The sequence below is a fragment of the Apostichopus japonicus genome, chromosome 9, assembly GCF_037975245.1.
Source record: "Apostichopus japonicus isolate 1M-3 chromosome 9, ASM3797524v1, whole genome shotgun sequence".
Lineage (NCBI taxonomy): Eukaryota > Metazoa > Echinodermata > Holothuroidea > Aspidochirotida > Stichopodidae > Apostichopus > Apostichopus japonicus.
Window position 1 is genome coordinate 13,164,964 of NC_092569.1, and position 19,203 is coordinate 13,184,166.

Below are 19,203 nucleotides of genomic sequence, written 5' to 3' on the forward strand. Positions count from 1 at the left end.
CACATAGTTTGAGCATGGTGTCCGAAAGGTGGGATCTGGTGAACTGTGGCCCAGTCCTCCTGAAAGATTCTGGGTCATGGGCCTAAAAGATTGCTGATAACTGAACCAGGACATCTTTGCCTCATGTTAGCGGGTTTTATTCACTGAAGTTTTGTGTCACACAATTTTAATGAGCACTGTGTTTCACGGATGAAATTTTCTAGTATTGACTTTCTTCCTTATTCGAGCTATACTTTACCCGACAGTGGCACATTAACATCATGGATGCCTAAGTATTACAGAAGGTTATACTACTGTCCATACACACAAGAATTAGTGACACATTCATAACATACATACACAAATACCAACGTACATTCGTACACGTTATGTGTTCAACTGACCTTCCATACGGTAATATTGTAAGTCGCAAACTTGAAGCAAAACACAATATTTTTTTACATAAACAGAATTTTACTCGTACATGTTCACAATTATCAACATACACTGTTACACACACAGATGCACACACATATGCACATACATGCATGCACAAATACATTCACATATATACACACATACAAAACACATACAAAAAACGCATTCGCACACAAACATGTATTTAACCGACCTTCAATTCTTAGTTCAGAAGTTCCCATATATAGTTGAATTAGGGTTCTCACATATATGTCAGTTAGACATTCACTGAGCTCACAATAAATCACAAGTAATTCTACAGTTACCAGATTATAATGAGTGGGGAGGGGGGGGGGGCGTGGAAAATTAGGACGGAGTTTAATTTACGATCCACTTTTTCATGCTCGAAAATAATAAGAAAAAAATTCCTCTTTCAAGTACTATGAGTTTACTAGAGGGAGAACGAAAAAAAAATGGAGAAAAATATGCTTGGGGTTTTATTAAACCAACATATTCCAGCCTTGCAGCAAATGGTGTAGAAGGAGATCATGATTAACGAAAGCCTTCACAAAGAATTGAAAAAACTACCAAATTTTTGGTATGACAATGTTCAGTGTACACAAGAGCAATGCATGCAAGTACTGTGACGACAAGGGGGGAAGGAATAAAGAGAGACAAGACACATGGATTATCAGTAGTATCGACGAGACAGACCGCAAAGAGAGGGTGCTTATGAAGCTCTCGTGTCAATTCCCCAGTGTCACCATCATATTCTCCTTCATCTGATGTAAAATCAAGGTCCTTTTTGCGTGATAAGGTTGTAGGAAAGAGAAAGAGAAATAGGCAAATAGTTTGTTGGATGAAAAAAAAAACCCTACAATTTAAAGTAACCCTCTGGAAATGATACATGTAATGTTGGTAGTAGGCGGAAATAAAAGACGGATGAGAGAGAGACAAGCTGGATGGAAAACTACAAATTGACGTTAACCATCGGTGCTAGACTGGCGACAAAACTTAGACATCCAGAATATTTTCCATTTGTTTTTTTTTCTCTTTTTTTTTTGTGACAGAACTTGCAACTACATGTTCTCCTGGCTGGATTCCAACTGATTTGATAAAAAAAAAAAAAAATAAAAAATTGACAAACAGGCTTTCATTGAAAATATATTTACAAAGGGAAGTGGGGGGGCAGGGGGTGTTTGGCTAGATTCATAAAAAAAATAACTGGCTATAAATATCAATAATATATATATCAAAAACTGGTGCTGTGGCCGAGTGGATAAAGGCGGTGGGCATTTGAAGCAATGAGGCTTAGCAATCGAGCAGGTCATAGTAAGGAGGGTTTTTCCATCCAAGAGCAATATATTAAAGGTTTTCCCATCTGAAATCACTTTAAATTGAAAATTCAAATTCTTTCAAATTTCCAATTCCAATTTTTGAAGATTCCAATTTTGAGTTAAGAAATGTTGAATTGGAAGCCACTTGATGTGTAAGTTGGAACCCATAAGCCCTTGCAGCAGGGGGTTTCTCCCACTGTGGCCGCTTAAGCCTCGTAAAAGTAACTGCTGATTATTATCATTATTTTAATTAGTTATTAAATTAACTCTTTCTCATTTTGATGTACCACTGGAGGATGTAAGAAAAAAGAATAGGCAGATAGGTATTTTACAACTGTGTAGAGGAATCGTAATACGACTATATTCTTTCAGACGATAGATACTAGATCCACAGCACGGAATAAAGAAAGCAAACTATACATTTCATGCAGAAATCTATGATATAATATAATAACTTGGCTTGATGCCTGATGCTTTGACTCATAGATGCCCCCAATTAACAAACTTGTCTGCCAGCTAATGTTTATTCTATATACAAAAAAACAAGTTAACATTAGGCTAATCCAAGCATGATCATTTGGAGCTGTAAGTTCAGCATGAATGTACAAAACATACAAATATGCCACAATTGAGCATTACCATTTTTTCTGATATGTCCGTGATGAGAGCATTTAAGAAAATGATTAATTCGCTTGCACTTCTGATAAATTTAGGGCACTGAAAACGTTGTCTTGGCAATTAAACTGTGCTTTCGCCATATATAGGAAATTAAATCAGGGATTAAGGTAGGCAGTATGAATACAGAGATATGATTGGTTGAATTCCTACTGCTTGAATACTATAGTGGTCAATGAAATAGAAACTGACAAACAGACAGACAAAGTTGCTGGATCAAAAGTCACGACTATTCACTCTTGTCTGGATACCCAGTGGTATTGAAACAAGACAAATTTGAAAGAGAAATGGGGGGAGGGTGGTTGGGAGTTTATTTGGTTAAAAAAAAAAAAAAAAAAAAAAAAAAAAAAAACTTGGAAAGGATTCCAAAGTTTTGAGCCTGTAATGATGGATACCCATTGGTATTGAAACAAGACAACATTAAAAGAGAAATGGGGGGGGGGGGGGGGAGTTGGGGGTTAATTTGGTGGAAAACTGGTACCAAAAAAAAAAACCTAGAAAGATTCCAATAGTTTTGAGCCTGTAATGTCAGTGTATGTAAAATGGGCTTTGTCTTGAAGTCTGAAATGGACAGAAATGGTGCAAATGTTTGAACCACTGTGTGCCATCGTCACATATAAAGTACATACTGACACAAACCACACTCTTCATTTGTGCATGCTGTATAACATCACAGTTTAAGCAACTTTACCAAGGACAGTAGTAACTTTAATGGGTTGCAACTGAGCTATCAATCATTCAGACAGCCTATGTAAAACAAGAGCAGCATACATACATGTATGTAATCCAAACAAGAAAGTAAAATGCATGGATAGAGAACAAAGTAGGGGCTCACCATTCACTTATGGGGGGTGGGGGGATATTAATTTTAGGGGAAGATGTACTATAAGGATCAGGATTAAAAATGATCATCATTGTGGAATTTGTTTTATTCCCAATTAAGTCCATATATGATGAATTTTCGTTCTTAGCTCCCTATAATGATTTTTTCGTGCATTCTTTCTTACTAGCTGCCCCCTACCATCTTTTCCCGACTATTTAAAGACTAATCAGTCATTTTTTTTTTTTTTTTATTACCATTTTTAAGGTACTTCGTTGCCCATCCCAACTATGTAAAGAGTAATCAGTTATTTGTCTTTTATTGTTGTTAATATCATTTTTACGGTACTTCGTTGCCCATTCATTTCTTATCTGCTCCACAGGTACCTACAGTAAGTTCACTTTTCAACGGTAATATTAATCAGCAATCCTTCAATGGTCCGACTTGCATCACTCCCAAAGTGTAGTTCAACTATTATCAAGCTACACACATTTTAGCTCTCTTTGCCATTTTTTTCTGATGTGCTGCCCTCTATTAATCTTCTCTCTTTTTTTCCCCCTCCCTATACAAAAAAACACAAAAAACAGCCACTACTTAAATCTCTCAGCCGAGGCAGTCTCCGAGTTCGGACAGAGACCTGTGTTACATGCCTCATTGATGGTGAAATTTATCTCCAGCTGCAAGAAGATTGCTGTTTACATTCTAAACACATCCGTAGATGTTCTTCTGGCAGCCTGAAATGATGAATGGCTTCATTAAACTACAATGTGTAACTCGCAGCACCAAACTACGCTCCATTTATCGGCGAAAGCTCCATCCAGTGTATCTAACAGAAACGCATGTCGACTGTCGTTTATATTGTACCTCTCGAACCTATTGCTTCTCTTTGGAAGCTATTACAACACTCAATCAACATGTCAAAAGCTAGCAGGTTTGATATCAGAACTAGCACGACATGGAGTTCATCATATCCAATTGCAGGGTAGGATGCGACGTTAGAAACTCGTTAGGAACACACAGGCCTAATTTATAGTTCACATAACCATTTCAACTGAAAAAAACCTTGAAACTGATGGTTCTGAAATGAAAGAAAGAATATCATAAAAAATTGAAAGGTTTTGAATATGGACAGTTCTTCCCAAGTTGATCGACTGAGCAGAAAAAAATAACAAGAGCCCAAGGGCACTGTGGTTCCTTGCTTGGGGTATATGACAATACACATATTATCAAGCAAGATTGGGCTCAAATAGTCCAAGCAATTGTGGCCCTACATGTACGCATAAAGTAACCAACACTATAGCCAACACTTTTGTGATCACAAAATGTGATCGGATTTTTGATCAAAAGGCACTTTTGAGATCTAAATATGGCGTCGAAAATGTAAGAAGTATAAGGTCACCTACAAGCGGGTCAACAGATATGATAACATTGGTGACCACAGATGACATGACCTTTAAGTTTGAAAATGTTCCACCACCCCATTCACAACTTGTCCCAAATTATCAACCGTGTCACACCTTGGTATTGGGATTTAATTGCATTAAATGTCTAAAAATTAACTTTGAACTTGTATACATAACTTCACACACAAAGGTCACCCGTAGGTCAACCAATTGACATTTTTGATCGGTGAGACCTAAACGGAGCATCAAAACTCTAAAAATTCAAACATGTTTTCTTTGCCCATTTTCTAAATAAAAAATACTAGTTTTTTAACATTAGCTGACCTTTGGTGACCTTGGATAACATGACCGCTAAGTTGGAAAATATTCCCCTATACCATTCGCAACTTGTCCAAAAAAATCAACCTTGTCACACCTTGGCACTGGGAGTTATTGCCTGAAATGTCTGAAAATTAACTTTGACCTCGTATAACTTCACACACAAAGCTCATCGAGGGGTCAACCTGTTGACATTTATGACCAGAAGGTACCTTTAACATCTGAAAATAGCATCGAAACTGTAAAAATCCCCAAAACACGAAAAGGTCACCAGAGGTCAAATTGAGGTCAAGGGTCACCCAGATGTGGGTGGACAATTGGATTACGTAGAAGCAACTCCCAACCCTAACTGACAATTCGTTCTCAAGTTATCGCAAAAATACTAGTTTTTTATCATTAATTGACCTTTGGTGACCTTGGATCACATGACCGTTAAGTTTGAAAATATTACCCTATACCATTTGCAACTACTCCAAAAATATCAACCGTGTCACACCTTGGAACTGGGAGTTATTGCATTAAATGTCTGAAAATTAACTTTGACCTCGTATAACTTCGCACACAAAGGTCACACGGGGGTCAACCCATTGACATTTATGATCAGAAGGTACCTTTAACATCTGAAAATAGCATCGAAACTATAAAAATCCACAAAACACAAAAAGGTCACCTGAGGTCAAATTGAGGTCAAGGGTCACCCAGATGCGGGTCGACAATTGGATTACATTGAAGCAACTCCCAACCCTAACGGACAATTTGTTCTCAAGTTATCGCAAAAATACTAGTTTTTTATCATTAATTGACCTTTGGTGACCTTGGATCACATGACCGTTAAGTTTGAAAATATTACCCTATACCATTTGCAACTACTCCAAAAATATCAACCATGTCACACCTTGGAACTGGGAGTTATTGCATTACATGTCTGAAAATTAACTTTGACCTCGTATAACTTCGCACACAAAGGTCACACGGGGGTCAACCCATTGACATTTATGATCAGAAGGTACCTTTAACATCTGAAAATAGCATCGAAACTGTAAAAATCCACAAAACACAAAAAGGTCACCAGAGGTCACCAGAGGTCAAATTGAGGTCAAGGGTCACACAGATGCGGGTCGACAATTGGATTACATTGAAGCAACTCACAACCCTAACGGACAATTTGTTCTCAAGTTATCGCAAAAATACTAGTTTTTTATCATTAATTGACCTTTGGTGACCTTGGATCACATGACCGTTAAGTTTGAAAATATTCCCCTATACCATTTGCAACTTGTCCAAAAATGTCAACCACGTCACACCTTGGAACTGGGAGTTATTGCATTAAATGTCTGAAAATTAACTTTGACCTCGTATAACTTCGCACACGAAGGTCACACGGGGGTCAACCCATTGACATTTTTGATCGGAAGGTACCTTTGGTATCCAAATCTAGCATCAAAACCAAACATTTTCTTTTTTGCTCGTTTCCTCCCAAAATAAGCACATTTTTTCTAATGTGACCTTTGACCTTGGTTTCAGATGTAGTTTAATCTCCTGATTCCAAAAAACAAACCGACAAGTCTGTGCAACCATCCTAACTCCGACCGAAAAACTTTGACCCCATATAACTTTGCACATAAAGGTCACACGGGGTCAACCTATTGACATTTATGTTCAGAAGGTACCTTTGACATCTGAAAATAGCATCAAAACTGTAAAAATCCCCAAAAACATGTAAAGGTCACCAAAGGTCAAATTGAGGTCAAGGGTCACCCAGGTGCGGGTCGACAATTGGATTACATTGAAGCAACTCCCAACCCTAACGGACATTTCGTTCTCAAGTTATTGCAAAAATACTAGTTTTTTATCATTAATTGACCTTTGTTGACCTTCGATCACATTACCGTTATGTTTGGAAACGATGCCTTACCCCATTCACAACTACTCCCAAAATATCAACCATGTCGGACCCTGTCAATGGGAGTTATTGCTGTTTTTAATATATTGGTTTTTGGCATCTAACTGACCTTTGGTGACCTTTGCGGGCACCAAAAACAATAGGGATCTTCCTCTTACTATGGGCTATCCACCCAACAAGTTTCATCATGATACATCATTTCCTTATTGAGATATCGTGTACACAAGCCAAGCGTCACATACACACACACACACACACACACACACACACACACACACACACACACACGCCAAGTTGAACGCATAGGTTCCTTGCTTTGCAAAAAGCAAGGAACCAAAAATGGCACCTGTTACTGGAAAATCAAAGGATGTGATTGAATGCAAATTGCTTTGGACTTGGACGAGAAGGACATCTATATAAATACATCCTATTTGAATAAAGTGTTCCACCTTGTACATGACTGTTACTACTGTTACAAGACCAGTGCTGAGAACATTATGATAAGACCCTTATACAGTATTACATGTGTCAGGTGAAATCCCAACATTGAATGACATCCTACCTCCCTAATAAATATTCATTATCTCCATTTTATTTGTCCATTCCAAACATATACATAACACATCATAAACGTAATGGCGTTCTCACACTTCTTACTCAAACAACCACTCGCATCCTCAATTTTTTTTTAAAAACTGGTAGAACTGTACGACACTAAATATGAGCCAGTTGGAACCCTTTATGAATATTCAATATCTGCAGTTTGATTCTCTACAAATTATTCACATCTAAGCTCGTGAATAAACATGGCATTATTCTGATTTGTGAAGGATACTTGGGGAGGAAAGGCATTCATTTGTTCATGGAAATGCATAATTTTCCTTCCATTGTACCTTTAAATTTAGCTGTAATAATTATGTGGAGCCTGTCTGTTCCAAGGTGTATAAGTCGCAGCAGCACTCTACAGGACCTTACGGTTCCTGTTACTACTCTATCCTGTTCCTGCTACTCTATCCTGTTACTACTCTATCCTCTATCATCTTCCTGTTACTACTCTAAGTGGCAGCAGCACTCTACAGGACCTTACGGTTCCTGTTACTACTCTATCTTACAAGCGTGAGGTGAAGCATCAAATGTTTCCTTGTATCAGGTAAGCACACACACACACGCATGTTTGTATTACATTCAGACCGAGGACCCCATTGTATTTTCCATTGTTCAAATCCACGTACCCTAACCTTAACAATACCCCATACAATAGAATTCTTCCGAGGACATGGTGATTCTTTAGAAATCACAACCGAGGACCTGGAATTGTTTTGTTCAAGTCCTTGGTCAGATAGAAAAACAAAGGCACACTCACATACATACAGTATACATACACTAGTGTCACATCCATAAACCACCACAGAGAAGACCAAACAAGTTAAGACTTTCATGAACCATATCGAAAGAAAACAAACTTTCCACAAGTCTTCTCCTTATGGCCTTTTCTTTCTTCCAGAGCAACAGTCACTCATGCAAAACATGCAGAAACCTGAGCCGCCTGGAACCGGTAGGTGTCACCATGCATCAGCCATACCCTGTCAACCTTAATTGACACTCGGATATCTGAAGCTATCCAAGCCCTTACATAAATATCATTCGCCGTGGCAAACACATGAGTGGGATCGCTAATGAAAATCTAAGACTCACAGGGTTGACTCAGTGACAGGCTAAGTGACTGAAAGGAGCGCTTAATCAAAAAACTTTGATATTCTTAATGGGCTATGACCTACAAAAACATTAACTTCACCACATCCCCCCCCCCAAAAAAAAAAAAATGTGCAAAAACAAATCTATCAATGCCACTGTTCCACTCACTAACGAATAAAACATAATATAACCGTCGCTTTAAAATCAGAACGAAATTGCCTTTTTTTTTAAATTTCCATCCCGTTTTAATCAAAGTTCTCTGGCATGACGACATATCTTAAAATTGCAAGGGACGAACTGCATAACAGATGCACAGCTGGACGTTCGACGATGCCTCTTCAACGTCGGAATATTCACTGTCAAAGCCACATATGCGTTTGAAGGAGGATCTGAACGTTAAACTAAACCTTTTTTGGGGTAGGTGATATTAAGTGTTTTCCTACGTACTAAATTGAGAGTACATCTGTGACACTGAAGTCTGTAGAAAATCCCGATGAAACAACATTTCTCTGCTTGGGAGGGAGAGACCTGGGGGAGGGAGGGGTGTAAGGGGGAGGGGTAGCCACGGTACAATATAGCTTACTTCAAAGAGCAAAGGACTTGTAATTCTTGTCATAAACAGTTTCAATTCCAGTCTTATTTAAAAACAAAAAGGATCTTTGCTCAATAGAAACTTGTTTATTATTTCCTTGTCAGTTTCGTACGGAATATCGTTTGCTTAAACACATATCTGTCAGAGCCAAATTTCCCCTGAGATCCTGCTTCCCTGCAGCAAAGTTCTATTAAAAGTATTAAAAAAAAGTGGGTGTGATCCGTTTGACTAATTGGAAAGGTAAATACTACCCTGGAGCTTAAACTGTGACGGTATATCATAAATTAGATGGCACTTTTTTTTTGGCATCATTTACTGATTTTATTAGATGGCATCATTTACTGTACAAACCTCTCTTTCAAACTTCCTCCTAGGAAAGAATTGTTTACGACACATCTTCCTCCAAAACTGCTACAAACTTTAGATGTATTAACAGACATCAAAACTGGATTACGCCCAAATTAGTGAGGTGATATTAATCATGTTACCCTTCCTCTGTACAACATTAATAAAGTTAGCAAGGGCTTGAGAAATTTAAAAAAAAAAATGTAAATAAAAAATGGAACAAAGTTGATATCCATGTTTGCAACATGTTGATCTGTCACTTTCTACTGGTGACCCAAAAAATAAAGTAAAAAGAGTAGGATTAGGAGAAGGAACCAAGCCCATCATGATTGGAACCCCATGGTAGAGTTACCTGTGATGAAGATTGGCCCCCCAAAATCACAAAATAGCTAAAAAATAAATCTTTGATATAATCCATTTGGGAAATTATTTGGTTAAAAGTTTTCCAATGTTCTGGAGCAAGTCAATAAATATGCATTCACTGAACCACAAATGCTTGAAATTTTGAAAGGTTTCCTTTATATGTATTACCATGTTTATTCTACTGTGATTCGAGATTAAGTTTTACTAATGCTGAATATATAAATTCTGCCATTAGGTCCTACCCCTATTTCTCTGTATTTTATTTCACTATCTGCAAATGATGGACGGCATAATGATACCATTTATTTAGCCCTTTATCTATCTGGGGATATTAAATTACATTTTTTTTTCCCATTTGGATAAGGAATATTTGAACTCTAGAAGACAAACAAATCTGCCAAAAAAAAAAAAAAATAGTTGCAGATGGTCTGTATTCTCCTATTCTTGCATCGGGAATTTCTCCCTAAAAAATTCACAAAAATAGCAAAAAAAAGGCAGGGATCAGAAGCCACTATTCCTTTTACACTTTCTCTTCAAAGTTTCACTGCAAGCAGCTGGCACAAAGCCAACTATCAAGCTGGTCCATTGGTCATGTATATCGCATTGTTTTAACCTTTGTATGTAACGGAAGTACAAGAATAAGGACTAATATTTCATGTTCATATTTTCAAGTTAATAGATTAGATTTGCTTTCTCTTTCCCTGTTTTTTTCCCCTTTAAAGGGTCAAATTACTCGACTGTGGGTGTGTTCCGTTTATCAATACACCCGCATATATAACGAAACGATCTGAACTTTCGGTCTTTCTTCTCAAAATTCCATGGACTATATAAATAGCACAGTTCACCTCCCCGACCTCCCACCCCATCCCCCCTCATCCTGTTTACTTGGCTTTAAGATGAAAGTGAAATTACATCCTATTTTTGCCAAAAGGAAAGATGTGAACGCAACGACGGCTCCATGAAAATGCCAAAGATATCCGATACCTCTTAGAAACTGCCTTTAAACGATCGGGGGGCAAGGTATCCTAATTAGCCTGAACCGAGAGCAACCGAAGACCAAATTGCCGAACCACTCAGGTGATTGTTGCACCGTCGAGCACATTTGAGATGACTCTGTTACCATGGCAACATTGAGCTTCATTTGGTAAATGGAATTAAAAGCATTTTGGAGTGACATTTCCCTTATCAGCTCTGATGATGACCCTGATGGCATATAGAGGTGTTCGTCAGAGGTGAAAACCCCCAAAAAAAAAACAATTATAAGAGGCTAATGTAGACCTCTTTTGTAACTGTACCTGAAGTGAAGGGTGTACAGGATTTAAGCAAAAAAACAGCTTCTGAAGGCTTTAACCAAATACTACCACACAAAACTGTCCTATGATTTTTATTGTTGGAAGGATTTCTCCAAATTCATCACTACATTATTAGATAAAAAGGAGGTTATTTTGGGAGACTATAAACAAAATTCAAATCATCTCAGATTACTTGAGCAGTAATAAGACCAACTCTCTTCAAAACATCTCAATGTTTTTGCCTTTTAACTTTTTATTATATTTCATAGCAAGGTGTATCTATAGATCTTCTTATGCTATTATAGTTCCAAGGATATTGTTGTTGGGTTTTTTGGGTCTCCTTTTTGAAGGGTGTGGGAAGACAGAACATAAAATCCAGACCTATGGGTATTCAGTTTTCGATACAATTTCAAAAATTTTGTAGCAGTTTTTTGTTGATCTAGAAACTGTTGAGTGCGTACAGTAGTTTGCATCGATAAGGATCTTTTGCTATTCTTATGTTAACGTCTTAATTTGCATGTTATGTTATTCATTCAGTATAAATATCCCAAGCGTGCTTCATGCCAAAGCAGACAGAGAATACAATTTACAGTTGTCATTGAGTTTGTCTGTCATTCCGAGTTTACTTTGCAGTGGTTAGATTTGTTCCTGGGGATCGACATTATAGGAACCAATGATTTTGCAAAAAGTCATATTTTCTTTTCATCCTTTTTTTTTGGGAGAGGGGTACGGCTTATAGAAAATGATTGTACAGTACTATAAAGGTCACACACTGTTGCCTGGACTTTGTTATCAAAGTAATTCACAGACCTGGGAGAAAAACAATATAGGATGACTCAATATCTGGGCTGACTGGTGTAAAAAAAACATCTCTTACTAAGATGTTGGCACTGCACCAAATACTGATTCTAAAATTTACAGGGAATCATTTCATATAATCACATACAATCCCACCTATGGAGACAAGTGACCTGTGACCTATAACCCTTTAGAGGGGGGGGGGGGAAACAAAACCAAGACTGGTCATGAGTTTATAATCATAACAATGCACATGAACTTTAACCCACTGTGTAAATGCACTCTTACAATTAATGAAAGGTCTCTAGAATTGTCTAGCTATGAAATAATGCTGCTGTCTGTTTTTGTAGTCAATATTAAAGAAGGTTTATTACGATAATTATCACTGAAGTAGTCTGAAAATCTGTTTGGCCAGAGGTGCATCACTGCCTGCTAAAAAAAGAGGCAGAGGTTTTTTTTTTTCCCCAACGAGATTTGAAAAGATTCTGATGATGCAGGTACAAAGATTTACTCGATGCTATAAACGTACAAGAAGGAAGGAGCGAACAGTCTTTCTTTATTCAGGGATGAGTCTGGGGTAAGAAAAAAATCACAGAACTTTGCAAAAATTGCGGTATAGGCTCCAGTTTGTGTATGCTACAGTGTGTTAGGATGATACTTTTTGTCCCCGAGGTAGAAAAGCAATCACGGATATTCCGCGAATTCTCGGAAAAAGCTCATGCCTGTTTATTCCTCTGTCTCGTCAGCAATGTGTTAATCCTGTGGTTTTTGACCAGTGTTCCCATATTATCAAACAGCATGATTGGAGAAAACTATAAAACTAAGACTTAAAAGAAGAGTTGTGTTCCTCAAATATATTCCCACTCACTTTTAACTTGACTTCTCTTGAAATATCACACAATCAACATTCAAACATGAGGAAGGGAACCTGGATTTCACTTCATAAGGAACTAATTTTTAAAGTTCCAACAGTCATTTTGAAAAGTTCCAACAGATCTTCCACAATCAGAGAAACAATATTATTGCTCCGAGGTTTATGATTTCTGTGTAAACAGGCCGGCTCTAATTTTAGGAAGTGACCTTTAAAAGGATGTTTACTTGGCGCATTCTCACATTTTTTAATCTTTTAAGTCAAGGCAGTTCGCACTTTCTATTGCTTCGCATTATCCATTCTTAATATATTAAAAAAAACAGGAAAATAAACTTTAACTCAAATTTATAGTTCTGTTTTTTGTTTTAACTGATATACAGAATGGTAAACAGGAAGATTATTTCCTAGGTATGATATGTGTGCGGGGCAATTTTTTTATTATATATCCATCCATATTTTAACGATGATTGAGCTTCATATCCAGAGGCCTGGCGTTTAGCAAACCTGCCGTATATGTGAGATTAAATCGATCTAATAAAAAATGTAAGCAATAATTAATCCTCTCAACTGCGTGTATCAATTTCAAAATAATCTAAAATAAAAAGATATTCTTTTCCTTCTTTTTTCGTTAAGTTTGGCTGAAACAAATAAGAAGCAAGACACGTCAAAAAGCCTATAACTTTCAAAGAAAGACAAAAAAAAGAGAAAAAATGGGAATTTGAAATGAAAGCTTGCCACGAGAATTACAAAAAACATGACTGTCAGATTGTGCGTGCCTTGAAGCAGATACTTTTTGATCTGGATGCAGATAGAGCGATAGGTTAAATCGGCTTAGCTTGGCTTCTTGAATATTTCACCAGATGTGAAGGGGTATCAGCCGGACAATCAACAAGAAAAGGGATCTTTGGCTTTTAAAAAAAAGTAAGTTTAACAGGAAACATTTAAAAGCAGCAAATTACGTTCGTCAAATTAGGAAAATCCTTTCCTACGTCAAAGAATTAAATTTACGATGAAAAATATCATTTTAAAATTTCATTTGGATTTTTTCAAGAATAATCTGTTTGTTTGTCTGCAAACATTGTTCATTTTGGGACTTGCATGATGATGATTACAGATGGCACGATAGCAGAACAAACTCGGAGAGGAGAACCTTTCATCACCAAAGGCATTCGTCAATCACTAAAATTTAGTACACCTATCGGTTTTTTTTTAAATATCTTGAAATTCACTACTCAAGTTTTTGGTTCAAAATCAAATTTTAGAACTTATTTTCATTTGAACTATATCCTATTTAAATCATATATTTATAATGTCAAAGCCCAAATAAAAAAAATTTAAATTTAAAAAAAAAGAAAAAAAATATACTCCATTGTCTTTGACCCTGACTGCTATTTTCTTGACTACAGGTAGTTAAACTAGTTCAGTTTGCATTTTAACTAACTGCCTTATACTAGAGTATGGGGGTGTTCAAAGATGTAACGTTTAACTCAACACCCTGCCCACCAGCCTATCATATAATTCCTTACAGTGATGGGAACCTAAGCACAATCATGATTTCTGCAGACAGGCATGGAAATGACACATACTGTATCAATGGAAACAAGCTGTGATTTTTTTTTCTGTGTTTTCTAAAATTTAAGTCATCAAATTTCATTCATCACAACAAAGAAACAATACCTCTCTAATAATTAAGTAGAGAATTTCCTGATTGCTTTGCTTCACCTCGGGGTGCCTGCCTGCACAGCTGGGATACCTTAAATTCAAAGCAGGGGGTGGGGGGGGGGTTAAGGTTCCAGTAAACTGAGAAAAGTTGAAAAGTCTACCCAAGCAAGAAAGTCATGCATTTTTCTTTTCTCTTCCATGTTTTCTTTTTTTTGTACAGCATTTTGCTTTTCATTTCAAAAGAACTGCAAATCATTCCATGGGAAAACAAAACCAAGAAAAATCAATTTGAAAGAAAAAAGAAGAAGAAAAACGTAAAAAGCTGGCAAAAAACGTCTCTTAAAATTAACTTTTCCACATACCCCACTTTTATCCTCTCCATCAGATTCCTGACTCTGGATGAAGAAAGAACAGACAGTCAAATTGTGTGGCTTCTATCCAGTGGTGCACCCCACAGGGGTAACCCCTGGCCCCCTCCCCAACCAACAAAGGTGTTAATGTCCATGCGCTTACTGTTAAGCTGTGAACTTCTACTTGAGAGAATAGCATGACGAAACTTTTTCCCCACCCTTGTTGCACGATGTGGTGGTCCCTCCAGCACGCCCCCTCCCCCTTTTTGCCAAAAGGCTTATTTTTGAACCCATCTCAATCTCTCATAAGGGGGAGGAGGGGGAACATAAAACTCTGAGTGTCCCCATCAAGTCTTGTCCATATCATGAGGTTTGTTTTTTCAGATTTATGTAACATTGCGGTGGTCTTTTATCTACCTTTTCAGCGGACTCTGTGGAAATGCTAAACAGACCTTTACACGTGGGGAAATCTGAGTGAATTTCCCACCCAAAGATAGATCTGGTCTTTATCAAACTGGTGCAAGGCAAACCAACAATCTGACCATTTCTTAAACACTTGGTAGTAATCCTTACTTTGTGTGCGTCTTCGGGATTGTCGGCGTAAGGCATCACATGATCCTCAATGATACTGCGAGGGCGCTCCTCATTACTCGCAGACTGAGCCATGATGACCTCATCTACACGTTCTGGGTCATGGTCAGAGCTCCCGCTGTAACCTGATGAGGAGAACCGATAAATTTAAGCGATCAAAGAGTTGCTGGTGATACCTCTGTGTACATAGTACCACAGATTTCACAGATTCACTCAGCTCACTGGCGTGACGTTTCTCGCACACTATACAATCTCTTCCTCCCTTTAAGGTGATATGAACCGAGACAAACTTTGAACCAGAAAACAACAATAATAACATCTGCCCAGATTCCTATAAGCAAAGTAGGCTAAGCTGGGAACATCTGCTTAGAAGTGATAAGAGTACCTCATATAGGCCACGTTTTGATGGCTGCTTTAAAAAGCAACCTGATATAGGCCCAGTTTTAATGGCTGCTTTAAAAAGTCACCTGATATAGGCCCAGTTTTAATGGCTGCTTTAAAAAGTCACCTGATATAGGCCCAGTTTTAATGGCTGCTTTAAAAAGTCACCTGATATAGGTCCAGTTTTAATGGCTGCTTTAAAAAGCCACCTGATATAGGCCACGTTTTGATGGCTGCTTTAAAAGGCCAAACTTTTCTTGAGGTCTGAAACATCTGCTGAGCCATAAATGAAGGAACCTAACAAGCAGGAATTAATTTATCCAGTACTGAAAGCAATGCTATGCAAACTTGGCAAATTGATAACGCAGGTGAAGAAGATGATTTTAGCGCTCACTATAATAACTTGGAAATGAGACTAGCGCAGTACTGACTGTTCAATTATCATGTATGGTACTCTCTTAACATTCATGCTAATGTGATCTGTCAAGTTTTTTTGTTTTCTTTAAAGTTGCCTTCACGAAGTACTTGAATAAATGGACAAATGTGGGTCACATTGTTCTCTATCTCATTCGCAAAATAATGGAAAAAAAAAAATCAACTTTACCACGACAGGAATAATAATCGATGAGCGTCTAGATTGCTTTTTACCACTGTCAACATGTATGTCACTCTTTCAATGAACTGCATTTTAAAGCAAACATCTTTCGTTTCCTTTTGTATATATTTATTCAGAGGTCTGTGTGCAGCTTTAATCTCAGACACTGACTGAAAAACAGACAACCTGTTTGTGTTTTGCAAGGCGTGAATCTCTGGATAACCGAACACGGTGCTTTCGTAATAAATATGTTGTAGAAGAGGATGAGTCGAGAGCTATGATGTTCATGCCGTGTGTTAAGATTGATGGAACTATTGCGGCAAAATGAGCCCATTGACAACTATAATTTATCGGGTTAAACAGAAAAGCATGACGAAAAAAAACTTAATGTATTTCACTTCAGTTCTTAAATCAAACAGTAAAGCCATACATATTATTTGACAAATGTTAAACCAGAAAAGCATATTTATATAAACACAGAATTTCCACCGAGTGAACCTGAGACAAAAAAAAAAAATATGGGATGGATTTTGTGAAAGTTTCTTCAAATTAATACGGTGCGCGTGAAGTTTTTTTGCAAAAATGGCGCACAGACAATTTCAGACAATCATCAGTTCGACCTCAAATATGAGGCAACTCGGTAGCTCTCACAATGTACACTTCTTTGAACCCGATATGCTTACCCTCTATTATCGTATTATGCATTCTAGCAATTATTATTATGAAAGCCACATAATCTGGCATTCTACGTACCATCAAGACTCTGAGTGGCTCTGGTGGAGGGGTTAGCTCTCCTGAACGATGGATTATCTCTGTCGATGGTAGCCGTAGCAGCCCTGGTCTGGTGGAGAGTTCTCCCGCTGTATCGGAAGTTGGAGCCTAGATGGATGAGAGGACGCTTGCTGGGTCGCTCTGGAGTCACCAGTCTGTACGGAGAATTACGAGGGGGACGTCATTTGTTAAGGACAAAGCCATCGTGACTATTAAAATTTCAACAAAATCTCACTCAATCAAAATTTTTAAATATTGACTAATCATTTTTCATTGAAATTTTTCAAATCCAACGATTGGTGATTTTTTTACTTTTTTTTTTCCCCGTCAAAAAGTGATGGAAGTATTTTCTCTGGATGATGGATAGAATGAAGTTCCAATCATGTTTTGACATCACTATGAGTACACAGGGATGAGCCTGGGGTAAAAAAAAAAAATCACAGAATTTTGCAAAAATTGCGGTATAGGCTCCAGTTTGCCTATGCTACAGTGTGTTAGGATAATAGTTTTTGACCCCGAGGTAGAAAAGAAATCACGGATAACCAGTGAATTCGCGGAAAAAGCTCATGCCTGGAATACAGAAGTAATAGCTGGGAACAGGACATCGAGTCACATAGAGCTGTGTATAGTATTGCAAAGTGCCAACAGTGTGACTGTCATGACCATGGCAAACAATTTGTCTTCGTGCTAAGTACTACACAGTGACAATTCTCACCTTATTTTCATACCATTTTATATTTTGCGCCATAATTCAAGCCAAAAATTATGTGATTTTCCTCTAGATCTGTCATATATATTTCTTGTGTTTAGTGATACCTACTGCCTTGTCTTAAACGCCTGCTTCTTGTTTTCAAACTTGCAATTTTTTCCCCCTCATAATCACTTTGATTTTTGTTTTTCGACTCAATTTTACACTCTACCAGGCAGGAAGAATAGTGACTGCTATCTGGAGTATAATGTCAAGAACATCCTTTACCCACATATTATTCATGTCATGCTCCACACAAAACACCATATTTATATTTTAAACCAACCTTCTTTTCATGAAAAGGGGGAAAAGATTTTTAACTCAATTAATTTGGAAATCTAAAAGGGTGCAGAGCGCACTAATTACATTAAAAGCTACATACAGGCACTTCTCTCAGTTTTTTTTTGTGCCTATGTGCATGAATGATTCTTCAAAACAAGTGTGAGCAGGGGGCTAAAAGGTCTCGGTTAATTACGTGGCGGTACTCGGCTCTTCGGTCACGGACGTTTGACAGGACGGTGGCAGATCTCGGCAATGAACAGACGCTCAACCTCCCCGCAGTACCAGACTCTATGCGCATCATTAATTTCAAGCAAAACTAGAGTTATGAAAATATCCCCAAAGATGCATGCCATAAATCATAAATTCCCAGCAAAAATACTTAATGAAACTCCACTCCAATACGGTAATTGTGCCGTCTAGACATAATAATTTCTGATTCGTTACAGAGGGCGTGCGTCACAAAGTGTATACCAACGGCTGTCAGTCACCACGATACTTCTGAACTACAGACTAAGAGTTAGCGGGCAATTTTTTTCAAAACAGTCAAAGTGACAACGACCAAAGAAGTAGGTCACTGTCTATCTCGAATAATACTTGTTTGTTCATAGAACATGATGATGAAAAGGTAAACAAAACAAAGAGTTAATCATGTTAAAATACAGTCCTAGGGGATATCTATTTTTGGACTTAATGCAATTTAGTGAATGACTACTTGTTGTTCTTAAATAAAAAAACATTTTGGTCAAAATGAATCATCTGCATTTTGCCATTCACAAGAAAGTGACTGAATCTGTCTTCATAGCTGTAAATGGTTTCCATCTCTAACCCTCAAGAAACTTTATGAACCATGTATATACATTAGAATGTGATAATACCGTCAAAATGTTTAGTGAAAATGTTAACCCATCCATTGACATTTAACGACATACAGTGTCTTCAAATGTATCTATTCTACACTGTACACTTGGATAAAGGAGAGGAAGTTTGCAAGCTCAACGTTAATTTTTTTTTTTTT

General features: G+C 37.5%; 1 protein-coding gene across 13 annotated transcripts in view; it reads right to left on the reverse strand.

Moving 5' to 3' along the window:
* LOC139974164 (protein 4.1-like) overlaps window positions 1-19,203 on the reverse strand; it is a 113,724-nt gene that overhangs the window by 20,216 nt on the left and 74,305 nt on the right. For 10 of the 13 annotated variants that reach the window (XM_071981112.1, XM_071981124.1, XM_071981123.1 and 7 more), the window contains exons 11-14: window positions 17,141-17,313; window positions 15,394-15,536; window positions 14,833-14,865; window positions 1,111-1,197 (exon numbers count right to left, since the gene is read on the reverse strand). In XM_071981112.1, coding sequence (XP_071837213.1) covers window positions 1,111-1,197; window positions 14,833-14,865; window positions 15,394-15,536; window positions 17,141-17,313 — 436 coding nt within the window. The remainder of the gene's footprint in view (window positions 1-1,110; window positions 1,198-14,832; window positions 14,866-15,393; window positions 15,537-17,140; window positions 17,314-19,203) is intronic. The other 3 variants (XM_071981115.1, XM_071981117.1, XM_071981119.1) reach the window with 3 other exon arrangements.